General features: G+C 49.4%; 2 protein-coding genes across 2 annotated transcripts; one reads left to right on the top strand and one right to left on the bottom strand.

The window, feature by feature from the left end:
- Positions 1–2,097: 2,097 nt before the first annotated feature.
- Rpl7l1 (ribosomal protein L7 like 1) lies at positions 2,098–8,191 on the top strand. The gene is made up of 7 exons (XM_055613185.1): positions 2,098–2,140; positions 2,905–3,013; positions 3,806–3,966; positions 4,707–4,844; positions 5,596–5,705; positions 5,858–6,077; positions 6,582–8,191. The coding sequence occupies exons 1-6, from the start codon at positions 2,100–2,102 to the stop codon at positions 6,064–6,066; spliced, it is 768 nt and encodes a 255-aa protein (XP_055469160.1). The 5' UTR covers positions 2,098–2,099; the 3' UTR covers positions 6,067–6,077; positions 6,582–8,191.
- A 267-nt stretch (positions 8,192–8,458) lies between these two features.
- CUNH6orf226 (chromosome unknown C6orf226 homolog) lies at positions 8,459–9,784 on the bottom strand. The gene has a single exon (XM_055614876.1). It carries the CDS (start codon positions 9,617–9,619, stop codon positions 9,293–9,295), a length of 327 nt encoding a protein of 108 aa, XP_055470851.1. The 5' UTR covers positions 9,620–9,784; the 3' UTR covers positions 8,459–9,292.
- Positions 9,785–15,742: the final 5,958 nt, after the last annotated feature.

Here is a 15,742-nt window from a genome sequence, read left to right as displayed (position 1 = left end):
CTTTTTTTTTTTTTTTTAACATAGTTTTCCAAGTTATAGCAAAACCAAGATACTTTGGGAATTGAAGGAATGAAGATAAAAGGGTTTTGTAGCTACAGTCTGAAGTGGAGCGATCTGTTTTGTACACACACAACTGAGGTAGTACATTCGTAATGTAAAGTGGACTCCGGGTGCTAGGGTCTGTGGTTCAGTGACAGAGATCTTGCCTTGGATGTGTGAGACCAAAGGTTCTATTCCTAGCATCTCTCTCCCCCACCGACACACACACAGCATGAGCAGCAACGCTGAGAGAAACGGGAACGACCATTGGTCGTCTGGATTTCAAGACTTGAAAACCCATGTGGCTCAGTACAGTCCCACAATCACCTAATCGGACAGCAGAACCCTTGAGAAGGTGACTGAAGAGTACAGTCCCTAATTAAGCATTCATGCCACATTCTCATTAACCTGTTGTTTCTTCCCGGGTGCTAGCACACATGCTCAGTGCTCAAAAAAACCACAACTCAGGTGAACTATTTGTGGGGGCTCCTGGACAGAACCTGTATCTTTTGGATCAGATGGTGCAGAGGAAACTTTGCCTTGAGAAAAAAATTTTTAACCTGTTGTAACATTGAAACTCCTCTTCCCTTGCTATTGTCAGCGTGGTAGGATCTAACTTTTATTTACAAAAAGTTACAAAGTACTGTTTGTTTTTCCTCTTTACCTTTTCTCACTGAGTATGTTACACTTTGATAAGTCTTCTCATTACAAAGACTCATCTTTAAGGTGCAGAGACAATGGCCCCAGGCCGCCATCCTTGACAACACCACCACGTGGCACCTTTTTACTTTCACATTTATCTTTAAGACAGGGTCTTACTACGCAGAACAGGCTGGCCTTGAACTCACAGAGATCCACCTGCCTCACCCTCCTGAATAGTGGTATTAGAGACAAGTTGCCACTATGCCCAGCATCCTTTATTTCATGTGTATGCATGTTTTGCCTGTATGTATGTCTGTGTGCCTGGTGCCCAAGGACAGAAGAGGTCACAGATCCCTTGGAAATGGAGTCACGGGTGGTTGGGAGCCACCATGTGGGTGCTGGAAAACAAACCTGGGTCCTCTAGCCTCTGAATCATCTCTCCATCCCCTTTTACTCCCCTGTGACATTCATCTGGCCGTGTCCCTGGCTTTCAGAGTAGGCTAGTTTCCTAGCGATGTACCGATCCTCAGGTACTTAACAATTCCTTGCAGATTCCCACTGTAGTGTGGTGTAGAAAGCCAAAGAGGAGAAAAGAAAAGCCCTCAAAGAGCCCTCAAAGAGTCAAGGGAACAACAAGCCAAAGGTGTAGGGTAGTCTGTGCTTTCAAATAATGGCACTGTGCTAGACGACAGCATAAAAGAACGCACTGTGTTAGCCACGTGGCAGTGCGAGTCCATTCCGTGAGAGTTAAACAAGGGAAGGCTCTGAGATGAAAAAGCATTTCTACTTTCCTGCTAGGCAGTGCACATCACTGTTGACTGTTGAAGGCCACTGTGCCTTATAAATCTCGCCTTTATAAATCTCATAGAGCCCTCTAGCGGTAAATGGGAAGGCCCATATGCTCATCGCACGGATGAGGAAGTCGAGGTGCAGAAAGGTAAGACGCCCAAAGGCTCACAGAGTCGGAGACACTTTTATTCCCCCAAATCCTCCACAAATAACGGCCACGCAGAAGTGAGCACCATAGCTCCGGAGAGAGAAACACCACCTCAGCACGCCTGTCATCCACCGCAGAGCCCGAGCCGGAAGAGCGGCGCCTGCGCCATGGCGTAAGCCGCAGGTGCATTGTGGGAAACTCCTATTTGTTTATAGCCAAGCGTCCGGGTTCCAAATAATACAGCCTAACTGAAAAGGGCTGGATCTTGATAGTTGTCATAGGCTCTGGGACGCTTGGAAGGCATGCGAAGGAAACTGGAGGGGTTTTTGCTGGGATCAGGGTTTGCAAGACCATTTCTTATAAGTTTAGAGCCGCTAAGGGACCGCGGGCTGCCCGAGTCCTCCAGAGTGAGCCAGAGCGGCGTCTCTATGATCAAGGAGACAGAGAGCGGGCCTCTCTACCCCGCCCGGTGAGGCTGCGCATGCGCAGCATCTGTAGCACCGGAAAGATGGCGGAGGCAGGGTGAGTGTTTGGGTCTGTGAATCTCTTTGAGTTGGGCTTCGAGTATCCGATGCCATCCTTACTGTTTATTCTCTGGCGAAGCACAGGGATACTTGTGGGTTATGGAAGGGAAGAAAAGGCTCCATGTTACACAGCGACGGTGGGGACTGAGATGCTGTAGGGCTGGGGCTGGCGGAGCCGGGTTCGGATATCTGGAGCGACTTTTGAGGCAGAGAGTAAGGAAACTGAGGTAACTGAAGTTCGAAGGGGAGAGTGGCAGGAGAGTGCCAGAGCTGCAGAGTTGGGTTCGCTCAGCTTGGCTGTCATAATGTGTTTTTTTCAGTTTCCTACACTTGTGTAATGTGGTTTTCGAGACAGTGTTTCTCTGTATAGCTTCGGCTGTCCTGGATTTTGTAGACCAGGCTGGCCTCACCCGCCTCCCTTGCCTCCCTCCTACCCTCATGTCTCCCCCACCCCTACCACACTCAGTCTTCGCTTTACATCGTTGGTGGATCTGTGAGCGCCCCAACCCGTAACAGGCTTTACTAGAATTTCCTTGTCGCTAGTGTCAGGCTATGGACTTAAACGAACCTAGAGGATTTTTAGGGCTTTCGGGGATGAGTGAGCATTATAGGTCCATGGTGACAGCTGGTCAGAAACCCTAGGTTTCCGGGAAACCTCCGAGAGACCAACATGTCTCAGGAAGACCAGGATCGTGAATTGGTTGAAAAGCCATTGCTTGTTTGTTTCATAATTTTTGTTAATATCATTTTTTCTTTTATCAGGGAAAGAAAAAAGATCCCTTTGGTTCCAGAAAACCTCCTGAAAAAGAGAAAGGCTTATCAGGCCCTGAAAGCCACTCAGGCGAAGCAGGCACTTTTGGCAAAGAGAGAGGTAATTCTGGGGAGCAAGGGACAAAGAATATTGGGCTTTGTAGTGGGTGAATTTTATTGATCATTTGTTTAACTGTATTTGTTATCAGATCTCTATTGTCTAAGTCTCCATTTACCAAAGGTTTCCTCAACATCTGTGAGCAAAATGCTGGAATCATGGTTAAAGGAAAAGTGAGGACCTTTTCTGAAATCAAATTCAGTGATGAAAGACCAAATTTGGCAGAAATAAAAATTGAATATTTTTAAATTTCTGTTGGTTTCTTAGACATGATTGAGAAAGACAGACAGACCGACCAGGCTGGCCTCTAACGGAGATCAGCCTGACTCAAGGCCCCAGAGTGCTGGGATTAAGTTGACAACTCTGTCACACTTACATAATTTCAGCATTCTGGAAAGTTGGGGAAGGAAAATAGAGTTTAAGGTTAGCTTGGGTTATATAAGGAGAACCTGTCTCAAACCAGAAGTATCTGACAAGTGTTAACGTTTCTTTTACTTAGAATCATGCGTAAGTGTAGGCTGCACATACATGGTTTCTGAGGGCAGAAGAAAATGCTCTTGTTTTTAATGAGCCTGTTGTAGTGCTGGGTTTCATAATGTTACAGCACACCCCAAATATTTTTTCATAATGTCTAAGTTTTCTCTGCTCCACCTTTACTTGGGGTGCCCGGCGTTTCCTCTATGTGATGGTCTACCCAACTTTGCAGAACGTGGAAGGAATGAGCGTAGGTATTAGTGGCTCCTGGGTTAAGCTGTGGGTGGGACGAGATGGTGACGGCCGTCTTCTCTGCCGCAGAGGAAAGTGAAGGAACTCCGGTTTAAGCGGCTGGAATCCTTCGTGCACGAGTCCTGGCGGGAGCAGCGGGACAAGGTGCGAGTGCAGCGCCTGGAAGTGAAGCCTCGCGCTTTGGAGGTGCCTGACAAGCACTCCTTGGCCTTCGTCATGCGCCTGGAAAGGTAGAGTGCGGGGTGTTTTCAGAGTTCCTGGGATGTGTGAACTGTTGGTTCAGCTGTGGGTGTCTCTGTAGAGAGATAAGGCTTAATCCACTGCAGCAGATTGTGCTAGGATTCAGTGTAGGCCAGCAGGTGAAACAAGGTCAGTCTGCAAATGTTCAGGGTGAGGTAGGTGTGGCTTAGTAATACTTTTCTAAAGAAGGAACAGCAACTCAACACAGGACATGCCTTTAATCCCAGCACTGCAGCAGAGAGAAACAAAAGGCATGCAGGAGTTCAGCATTGCTCACGGGCATGCATCCTGGTGAAGGGTTCGAAGACACCGGATATACAGTTTCCACACTTAGCAGGGCTTTGTATTTGGCCCAGTCAAATACAGCTGTGCGCCTCTTGATAGGAAACCTTTTGAGTTTTCCATATTTGTGAGCTCCGCCCTCTAACCTTCCTGCCACTGCCATAATCTCCAGGACTCGATTTCCCTGGCTGTGGGGTCCGTCGCAAATACGCCCTGAATATGTTCCTTTATTTTACTACCTGCCCACTGAAGCAATCTAGCTTCCTTAGGTAGACATAGATAAGCTACTTGATCTGTAGCTTATCCCCCCCCCCAAACATTCGGGAACTCTGTCCTGTAGTACCCATAGACTGCTCTACATGATGGGAAAAGTCTGTTTCCACTCTGCCTCCCACTACACAAACAGACTAGTATAGACTCGAGTCAGACACTGCTCTGTTGGTTTCAGGATTGAAGGGGTGAGTATGTTGGTACAGAAGACCCTGGCAAAACTTCGCCTGAAGAAGTTGTTCAGTGGTGTCTTTGTCAGTGTCACCCCTCAGAGTGTAAGGATGCTGCGCATAGTGGAACCTTACGTGACCTGGGGGTAAGTATACCGTTTCCTCATGGGAACTCCTTTGTGCTTGAGTGTCTAAGACAAGGTCCATTTTGTGTGTTGACATTGTGCTGTGGCCAGTCACCAGAAATAAAGAACCTTAGGACATGGGAAGGACAACAGAATCAGTTCGGGGCTTATTCATTTGTAGAGGAGAACTACGTAAAATGAATGACAGAGATTAATGCCTGAAGCCAAAGTAAAGGCCGTGCTTGAGTGGCAGGAGTGCTCTGCTGGGGTGTGGAGGTCACACCTAGAATCCATGTGGAGGGAGTTTGCTGTGGGTCCCAGGCCAGCCTAAGCTGTTCTGTAAGACACTTTCTCAAACAAAATTTTCTGTGATCCCAGTGCACGAAAGGCTGAGGTAGGAGGATTGCTACATGGGCTTCAAGAATAAAACCTGGTCTCGAAAAATATCTAAACTTCTAATTATATATTCCAGCCCACTCTGGGATTTTCCTCTGGCTGATTGGTTGATTTGCTCTTAGCTTATGTGAGTTAAGGTATTACTGGGCAATCCAAATATTCTTTAGACTCACTGTGTAGCTCAGGAACCTCCAGCCCTGGTGCTCAGGTGCTAGGTCTGGGCTACTGTGCGTGGTATCCCCTCCAGTTTTTCATCCTTCCCTTCAGTGTGTCTCCCAACCGTCCACTCCCCGGTTACGGAAGGTTGCAGTGAGAAAATCCTCTCTCAGCTGCAGACCTGAGTGGCTGCTGTAATGCTCTTCTGTGCCTTACGCAGATTTCCAAATCTGAAGTCTGTCCGGGAACTCATCTTGAAACGTGGACAAGCAAAGATTAAGGAGAAGACTGTCCCCCTGACAGACAACACAGTGATTGAGGAGCACCTGGGTGAGCTGGCTGGGCAGAAAGCAGGGTGTCGCCAGCTGTGACGTGGGATCCAGGGTAGATTCTTGGGCCTCACAGCCCCAGCTTCGTCATGTGAGGACTTACTTTATCCTGGCTAGTAGTGAACAAAGGAATCTACACTTTTTGTTTCTCAGGGAAATTTGGTGTCATTTGCCTGGAAGACCTCATCCATGAAATTGCCTTCCCGGGGAAGCATTTCCAGGAGATCTCTTCATTCTTGTGCCCTTTCCACCTCTCTGTGGCCCGTCATGCTACCAAGAATAGAATGGGCTTTCTCAAGGAGATGGGCTCCCCTGGCTACCGGGGTGAGCGCATCAACCAGCTCATCCGTCAGCTGAACTAGAGCAGGACCAGGTGAGGCCAGTGCTTACGTGGAGGTCAGAGGACAGCGTGGGGGTGTGGGTGTGGGTTTGTTCCCTCTCATACTGGTTCCAAGGCTCAAAGTTGGGTATCCAGTCTTGGTGCTAAAAAGCCTTATTCACTGAGCCATCTTGCCAGCCCTGGTCTGACTTTTGATGGGCCATGCTTGTCAATTAAAAGTCCCTCTGTGTGTGCCAGTACTTGAGTCCTCTTATGACCAGAACAGGCATATGGCCTCTTGGGAAGGGACAGCACCTGATTAGGACATGCAGCTGTGGTGTTAGGTCACGGGCTAGAAAACATCTGTGCTGCTGTCGACATTTAGCCTTCAGTGGAGAAGAAACCACATCAGAAACTAATTTCAGAAGGAATTTGAAGACCAGTTACCTGTTTTGCTGAAAGGATCCTAACCTGAAAGGCTTTGGGTTGCACTTTTTTAGCTCTTAATCCCAGGTCGAAATTGGCTTGTGGTGATGCAGTTATGTTTTCCTTCCTTAGGATTTCCAATAGCCTAATGCACTGGAAGTGTTTCTGTTAAAAATTATCACGTGTCTTCAGAGAAGATTATTTTCTGCCTTCAAAGACTGAAGGAAGGGGCCAAGAGAAAGACAGTAGGGTCTGGGCATCACAAACACCTCAACACAGCCCAGGTCTATGAAAAAGGACTATTACTCTCCACAGTGGTTGCTCCTCTCTGAAACCAACACAGGCCATGGAGAAAAGAGTTGCCCTGCTTCGTCCTACCTTTATCTTGGTGTTTATTGTTGGGTGGGCAGATAGCCCAAACATCCTTCCATCCCTCCAAGACTCTTAAAGCAATGGACCAGACCAAGGGGCATGCCTGAATCTGGAAGAAAGGGTTCTTGGTATTTTGTACCTGGCGTCCTTAAACTCCATAGCAGTCCTCCTGCCTCATCCTCCTAGGTGCTGAGATTCTAGGCGTGAAGATCCCCAGTCAGGAAGGTTGTTAGTCTTGTGCTATGAGACCATGTTGCAACTTCAGTGGCTTTGGAACATGCCTATCCCTGAGTCAGTGTGGTGGCATCTGTACCCTGACCTATGAGGCCAGTCCTTCCCTATAGCTCAGGATTTATGACGGGGAATCCCTTGCTAGGAAAACATACACGTATCTATACAGAGGCTTTGCTTGGCCCTCCATGGCAGTGGGACACACCCTCTTGGCACCCAGATGTCTTGTGAGGACAGCCTGCTTTTATGAGCATGGGTCTGTTAAGCTCCTGTCAGTCTGTGCTGGAGGAGGAGGCTGAGGCTTAGCTACCAAGTTGGTTGTTTTCTATTAAGAACCAGTGACTGGCTGGCCTGGTGGTGAACCTCCTGAGCACTTGGGAGGCAGAGGCAGGCAGATCCGAGTTCAAGGGGAGCCTGCTATACAGAGTTCCTGGACCTCAAGGCTGCTAACAGAAATTGTTAAAAGAATGTGGTGATAGACTCTTTCCTAAACCACATATACCCAGGAAATGCCCACTAAATTTCACCCTGGGCATCAGATTCCCCTGTCAGCCCTTACCTGAAAGCCCACACCAGGGGCCCACATTCTTAAATATTTGGCTTGAGCTTTCCTGGAACCTTGATTTCATTAGGCCCTTACAGACATCGCTGTGAAACTCAGTTAATAGTGCCAACATGGGCAGAGTAGTACATGTCTTTAGTCACAGCACTATGGAGGCAGAGGGAGGTTGATCTCTGTGAGGTCAGTGCCAGCTTGGACTATATATTGAGATCCTGTCTCGAAAAGAGAAAAATTTAAGAGCTCCTCAGAACATGCCAATTACAAGGTCAGTGGGTTCCAGAGAAAAATCTGCCAGAGACCAGTGTTACTCTGCTATTGGAGAGCATTGGGTAATGCAGCCAAAGGTGCACTGTGGCCACAAGAGAAAGGGTCACAGCATTTCAAATTCTGTTAGCCGCAGGGAACGCTGCAGTGTTGGAGTCCTTGCCTACTGTGTATGAGGCCCTGAATGACCTAAGGAAGCCAGGTTCGCAGTTTTGACCAGAAAAGTGGACCTGGTGTCTTCAGGTGTCTGCCTTGCTCAGAATTTAAAACAATTTAACATAATTCTATAAATAAAAGGTTATTTTAACATTTACTTTTGTGTGAGTATATATCACTGTGGTCTAAAGTAGCCAGAAGATGCCCACTGCCCTGGAGCTGGAGTCGCAGGCACTGAAGGCTTGCAGGAGTGGGTGCTGGGAATGGCTCTAGCCCCAAAGTTAGGTAAAATGGGTGTTTTACCTTGCGGGGTGTTTACCTCTAATTTACCATGATTGAATCCCCAAAACTAGGGTTGGGACTTCCCATTGCTGGGGAGAGCTGGGTCTATCTTAGTTACTAACCTACACGGGTAGACTTCCTGTCTGCCATGCTGCCGATTAGGTTTTATTGTTACAGGAAATGGTTGATGCCAGGAGCCAGTTTGGAAGCCTGCTAGAAAGCTTGTCACTGCAGAGGTAGGTCTCTGAATTCAAGGCCCGTCAGGGCTATAAAGATACCCTGTCTCAAAAACCTTGAGGGAGCCAAGTGGCTCAGAGCTGTTCACCCGGTGCCAGGGCATGTGACTCAACATGCTGCACATTGTGAAACTTATCTATGGTTTCACAAACAAGTCCTAGGGTCCTGGAAAGGTGGCTCCGCGGTTGAGAGCGCCTGGTGCCCTTTCAGAAATCCGCACCCACATGGCAGCTGACAACTCCAGTTCCAGCCCTGGAGATAGCTCAGTAGGAAAGACGCCTGCTGCCGAGCCAGAGCTCGATTCCTGGGACCGACACGTGACTCCCACAGGTCCTCGGAGGCACTAAAAAACTGCCTGCCTTCGCCGATTCCAAAAGCCAGGATTTCTAAGGATTTCACTTGCTGCATCGTTTCGGAAACGAATTATCAAACCAAAACAACTACAAAATGCCTTTTGGGTCCCACGTTCACTTTATCGTCAGGATAGGCTGACCCGGGAAGTCATGTCCTGCTACTGTGACAAACGAAATTAACAGACTTGTTTCAATTACACAGATGGATTGGACCACGTTATACAGTTAAAATTCAGAGTCCAAAACCAAAATTACTGGGCAACGCTGACTGCTCCAGGAAGACTAGTTCCGACTGAGACAGGTCAGGGCAGATGCAGAAGCATGAGTCAGGGTGGCGGGTGTCCAGACCCTCAAGCTGCTGCAGGATCCAGCCACGCCTCCGGATCTCAGGAATCCCCTGGGCCTCCGCCGAGCTGGGCCTCCGGGCTGGCCCCTGACGGCTCCTCCACGGTCGGGGGCTGCGTCCTGGCTTCTAGGGCGGTGGTGCGGGAGGAGGCGGCCGAGCCCGCGTCCTCCCAGGGCTTGGGCCTCCGCGGGAGCAGCGACGCCGTGGGTTCGCCATGGGTCGCAGTGATGTGGCGTTTCTCCAGACCCGGAAGCTCCTGGCCTTTCTGGACCAGCCGCAGGAGCTCTGCCAGGGTCACCGAGGCCGGAGCAGGCTCGGCGGACGCCGGTGCTCCGCTCGGACTGCACACGCGGCCCTGCGGATCCATGACCCCGGTCGGACCTCAAGCACTTCCGGGTTGGCGTGGGCGCAACCACCTTCGAGGAAAGGGGAGGCCGTACCTAGGCGCAGGGACCCGAGGTGCTCCTGCGGAAGCTGCAGTGCATCCGGATCTCATTCCTCAGCGTGGATGGGCTAAGAGGGAATTTAAAAAAAGGCGGGGCGGGGGGATGAACTAGCCAAAAAGTGAAGTGCGAACCCACCGGGACAAGTGTGGGGAGGGAGGCGCGGCTGCAAAGACGCTCCTCTCTTACGCACAGGTTGCAGCGAGAAGCGGGGGGCTCCCGCTGGGGTCCAGGCTGCGATTCTGTCTGCTTCTCCTGAGCGCTCTCGCACGCTCTTCACATTAATTTTGCTAATTATACTAAGGATCAGATCGCGGGGGTGGGGTGCTGTTGTTTGGAGTCTGTTGTCTGTTGTCTGTTTTGGTTTTGAGACATGGATTCATCCTCTCCCACAGTGTCTGCTGAGCTACACCTCCCAGCTCCGACGTTCAGGCTTCTGAAGTTCCCAAAGCTAGCCTGAACAGGTTGTGGTGGCCCGTGCCTGTAAGGTCACACGCTCGAGCCACGGAGTCAGCCTGGGCTACATCCTGAAAGAAAAACAACCAGCTTGATTTGGCACACCCAGAAGTCAGTGGTTTGCATAATTTGAAAAGGACGCAGCCAGCTTACCCTGCACTGTAAACAACCCCATGAAACTCACTGGGTGAAAAAACAAAAAGCGGGTGAAGGCTCCACAAGTAGGACTGTTCACGGTGGGCCCAGCCCCATGGTGTTCTCAGGGTCTCCCGTAGCCAAGGCTGACCTTGAACTCACAATATAGTCTTGATTAAAAAAAAATCTGTGTGCGTGTGGTGTGTGAGGACACAACGTACATGTGAGTTTAATGTCAGGAATCATTCTACATCATTCTTGCTCCTCATGCAAAGCCTCTCAAGCAAAGCCAGGGCTTGCCGACGTGGCAGGTATCTCTGGGGATGCCCTGTCTCTGCTTTGGAAGAGTAAAATTGCCACCACACCCACCTGGCATTTGCCTGGGTTTGTGGTCATTCACACTCTGATCCTCACGCCGTCTCCCAGCCCCAGCTTTGAACTTCTGGCCCTCCTGCCTCCGACCTGCCATTGCTGGAGTTACAGGTGTGTCCAGGATTGTGTGGTTCTGGAAATGGACACCAGGACTTCACACTTGTGTGCCAGGTAAGCTTACAGCTCCAGCGCCTCCTGTACACCGGTCCTGGACCACCACCTTAGATTTTCCCTGTGCAGAACGGTGGGAGAGAACTTTTTTTCCTTTTGGGAACTGAGGACTAAACCCTGGGCCTTGTCCATTTTAGGCAAGCAGTCTGTTGGGGTATATCCTCAGTACACTTCTCTTTATAAAGTGCCTAGTCCGTGGTATCCTACCATAGCAGCATAAGCCACGGTGACTTCCGTTACTCTCAGCTAAGGCGTCTCCACGGAAGCACTGATGGAGGGCACGTGGCTGCCCACAGTGGCAACTGCTGGCTTGGAGACATCACAGCTCCCAGGGACAGAAGCCATGTCAAGGCAGTAGGGCTTATGACAATTTCAATCTACATGTAATTTTCATATATAAACATGGGATGGCCTGTAGTGAGAATTCTGGAATTTTGGCCCCTTTAAAAAGCACAGACGTTTTGTGGAATATGTTTATTTTAACCCCGTGTGTGGGGATACAGGGCTTCGTCACAGCAGCGGACTATGATTTGCCTCGTGCTCTAGCAGAGCTGTGGTTTTCCCAGCTGGGGATAGTTTCTGTGAGTGTGTGACATTTGGAATTTTCAGAGGATATACAATTGCTAGGGCCCCCAAGAGGCATGATTGGTGGTTGGTGGTCATTTGTTGAAGTTTGTTAGTAGTCGTGCTCAAAGAAGAAAGAAATTAGATTCAAGGATCTCGATCTCTCTTTCACCCCTAGATCCTTCTTTCTCTCCTGTCTAGTGATGGGGGTGGAATGAGGGATAAGGGAAGGCTGGGATAAAGGGTTGGAAAAAGGAGAACTCACAGAGAGGTAAAAGGTAGCTACAGTGGCGCATGATGTGATGGAAATACCTGCCAGGCAAAATAAGGAGTCCACAGATTGTTAGTCATTTTTATAAAACTGTGTTTATTCCTCAGTTTCTCTCTTAACCCGGCTCTCATACAAATAATTGAGACTCATATTTTTTTAAGATTTTTTAATGTATGTATGTGAGTGTTTTGTCATCATGTACACCTGCAGGCCAGAAGAGGGCATCAGATCCCAGTATAGATCGTTGTGAGCTGCCATGTGGTTTCTGGGATTGAACTCGGGACCTCTGGAAGAGCAGACAGTGCTCTTAGCTGCTGAGCCATCTCCTCAGCCCTAATATATTCTTTTAACAAGCTTCACAGCACAAGAACCGAGCAGTTATGAGTCCATTCTTAACCCTCTAAGCTAGTTTGGCTTTCTTCCGGCGCACATCCCAGAGATACTTGCACTTTGTAGCTTTTCTGCTCCAGCTTCTCTTCTGATCTCACTTCCATCTCGCCTGTGGCTGAATCCCTCACTTTCTCCTCTAACTCCTCCTCCACTAGCTGGCAGAAAGTCCAGTCCTATTCTTTTCCCTGTTTAGCAATTGGCTGTAAGCTGCTTTTTTTTTTTTTTTTTTTTTTTTTTTTCACATTAGGGGACAATTGAGGAGCAGTTTCTACACAGCATTGAGACAGTAGATTCTTAGAACAAGGATTGCAACCAAATATGGGGGATACAGAAGTCAGCATTTGAGTTACATAATAAACTTATGCCTACAACAGATAATGATTTTTAAGTGTATTTGATTCAAGCTTGGGTCCAGTTCCCACCTCAGCACTGTGAAACTTATTTTTCCTTGATTTTTCAAGACAGGGTCTCTCTGTGTAGCTCTGGCTGTCCTGGAACTCCCTCTATAGAACAGGGTGGCCTTGAATCCACAGCAATCCGCCTGCCTCTGCCTCCTGAGCACTGGGATTACAGGTGTGCACCACCACCGTGCAGCTGGGGCCAATTCTTTTACTTATCTCAGTGTCAGACTTTCTGTCAACCCCTGCTTCCCAGCATGGCCCCACTGATTAGCGAGGATCACAAAGGATGCTTGATGAAGGCCGTTATCATTTTAAAAGCCTACGTTTATGTTTATGTGAGTCTGTGTCTGTGCACCACGTGGGTGCAGTGCCCTCAAAAGCCAGAAAAGAGCGACAGAGACATGATGTTAGCCATCATGTGGGTGCTGGTAATTGAACTCTCTGGTCTGAACAGCCAGTGCTCTTAACCACTGAGCTGTTTTTCCAGCCCTGAAGGCACTTATTAAGGATCCTCAATGATGTCTTCTATGGCCCCTACAGGCCCTTTTTTCCATCCGAGTTCACCCAACTACCTGGACCTGACACACTCGCTTGATTCAGTAGGCTCCCTTAACCTTCTGGCTTTAGGAGTCTGGCCAAGAGGCAGGGGAGGGCAACAGGAGCAAGGAAGAGTAGGATATCAGCAGATTTCTTTCTGCTCCCTCTCTTCAGGATCACACTGACAGCAGCCCCTCCACACAGCTCTCTGGTTTGAGGGCTCTGAGCCTGTTCATTTTCTGCTCCCTCAGATGCTACACTGCATCCTGGGAACTCCCTTGTTCTTGCACACATCTCTGCCAGTGGACTCTAGTAAATTCTTAGATTCTCCAGTGTCCTTGTGTCACCCTGTCCTGCCCTTCCTGACCAATGCAAGATGTGGCTCCTTCCAGGGGCAGACCTGAAACAGGCCATTGAGAATGGACCTCTCACATTGAAGAAGGGGACCTGCATGTGACTGGTGATCTCATTCTTTGTGAGGAAAGCTACACGATGTGACAGGCTCTGCATGGCCATGTTGCTTATTCTGGTGTCCACAGAGGAATACAGAAGGTGAGGGTGTGACCAGAGCCCTTCCCTGTGTCCCCATTTATTTATTTTTATTTGTTTTTTGTTTTTGTTTTTGAGACAGTGTAGCCCTGGCTGTCCTGGAATCACTCTGTAGACCAAGCTGGTCTTGAACTCACGAAGATCCACCTGCCTCTGCCTCCCAAGTGCTGGGATTAAAGGTGTGCACGACCAGAGCCCGGCTGCTGGCTTTCCTAAAAATAGGGTCTCATGGTGTATCCCAGGAAGGCCTTGAACTCCCTATCCTCCTACCTCAGTTGCCTGATTCCGGCATGAACTCCCCCACCTGGCCTGGCCTCCCGGATTTCATTTGCAAAAGCAAGAAAGGTAGGAGGACAGGGGCCTTGAGATGGGTTGGAGACATGGCATAGATATATAGATGATAAACAGGCATAGCATAGATGCAGATATACAGATAGATAGCACAGTGGCTGAAACGAGACAGACCCTCCCTCGAGAGGCTGAAAAGCAAGAATATAAGCTGTTCTCTGACATCCACACGTGCGTTGTCTGAACACACACACAAGGTCATAAACTGAGCTGGAGGTGTAGTTGAGGTGATAGAGCGTTAGTCTGCATGAAGCCATGTACTCCATCACCAACACCACATGAAACTAGGCACAGTGCTGTGTTCCTGCAATTCTAGCTCTCGGGAGATGGAGGCCTGTAGTTCCATGTCTCTCGGAACGGCCACTGGACGCCGCTGGGGCGCCTAGCCAAAAGAGCGCACTTGTCTGCCAGAAGGTCTAAGCGCCATCGGTCTCTGGCACAAAAAAGGTAAAACTCGGAGTCCTTAGCGAGCATGGAACGAGCTCTGTGTCACGCAGCCCCTGGTCCAGCCGGGGGTTCGGGAAAAGGCTGTTTTCTCTGCAGTAAGTGTTACTGCTCTTTAAGCTGAGCTGTCCGCATCAGGCCAGCGGCAGAGGGGAGCCCAGGGCTCCACGACTGAGTCAGATGGCAAGGAGGGCCCGGCAGCTTCAGGACCGGCCAGCAGCTCACTCCCACGGAGCTCACTCCAGCGGTGAGGCCCCTCTTTCCCGGTGCTACAGCTCAGGATAAACTGCCAGTCTCAGGCGTCCTTCGGTGAAGGAGATGGTGATTTATTTCATGTGAAGCTGGGTTTTATAAACCCTGGGCAGTGGGGCGGGGCTTGGAGGATGATGTGTCTCATTGGCTGGGACTTAGGATGCTGGTAAGGCTCTCCTTCTGTGGGGGAAGACAACAGGTGAGGCGCTCATGTGATCACACCTGCAGCCACCTGGGCGTTGTGCCACACACTCCTGAGGCGGCACAAAACCAAGAGAGAGCTTTGTCCCACGCCTTCCGTTCTCAGGATGAGATTTTAAATCTCAAGTTTGAGATTTCCGGACTTTGAACGTGCTCCATCTCGCTTGTCCCATGCCAGTTCCCCTGGAGGCGCGGTCCACGGAGCCCCCCAGAACGCAGGAGGGTCAGAAGTTTAATTTAGAGGGCAGACTGGGCTCCATGAGACCCTGTCTCAGAGAGAGGGTGGGAGAGAGAGAGGAGGGGGAACACAGGCCCCTGGAGTGTGAGGTTATCCAACTTCATTTCCATGGATACCCGCCCAAGAGATGGGATTTAATATGTTGGCTCCAGCGCCTGGGAGGGGCACTATATAATAGCCTGTTGTTTGGTTAATTAATACCATAAAGATTTAATAGCAGCCCACAGTTAACAATCTTAAAATTGCCAGAACTGCCCTGGCTTCCTGTAGAAGAAATCAGTTTTTTTTTTTTTTTTGGAGGTGAGAACGCTGGACTGGGTCTTAGCCACACATTTAAAGGGTCCAGAAAACATCCCTATCCAAACCATTAAGACACGTATAGGTAAACCGGGTGCGATGGTGCACGCCTGTGTTCCCAGCGCTCAGGGAGGCAGAGGCAGATGGATCTCTGTGGGTTCGAGGCCAGGCTGGTCTACAAAGTGAGTCCAGGACAGCCAGGGCTACCTACACAGAGAAACCCTGTCTGGTAACAAACAAATAAACAAAATATAGAGGTGAGCCACGTGTGGTGTATCATGTTTATAATCCTAACATACGGGAGGCAGAATAGTAGTCTCAGGCTAATCTGGGCTTCTTAGCAAGATGTCTAGGGTGGGAGTTAAGGCAGGGAGGGAGGGAAGAAGAAAGAAGGAAGATGGACGGAGGGTGTTGAAGATAA

Source organism: Psammomys obesus, unplaced genomic scaffold, assembly GCF_907164565.1.
Source record: "Psammomys obesus unplaced genomic scaffold, mPsaObe1.curated_primary_1811, whole genome shotgun sequence".
Classification (NCBI taxonomy): domain Eukaryota; kingdom Metazoa; phylum Chordata; class Mammalia; order Rodentia; family Muridae; genus Psammomys; species Psammomys obesus.
Note: the sequence above shows the minus strand (reverse complement) of the source record. Positions and strands in the feature narration are given on the sequence as shown.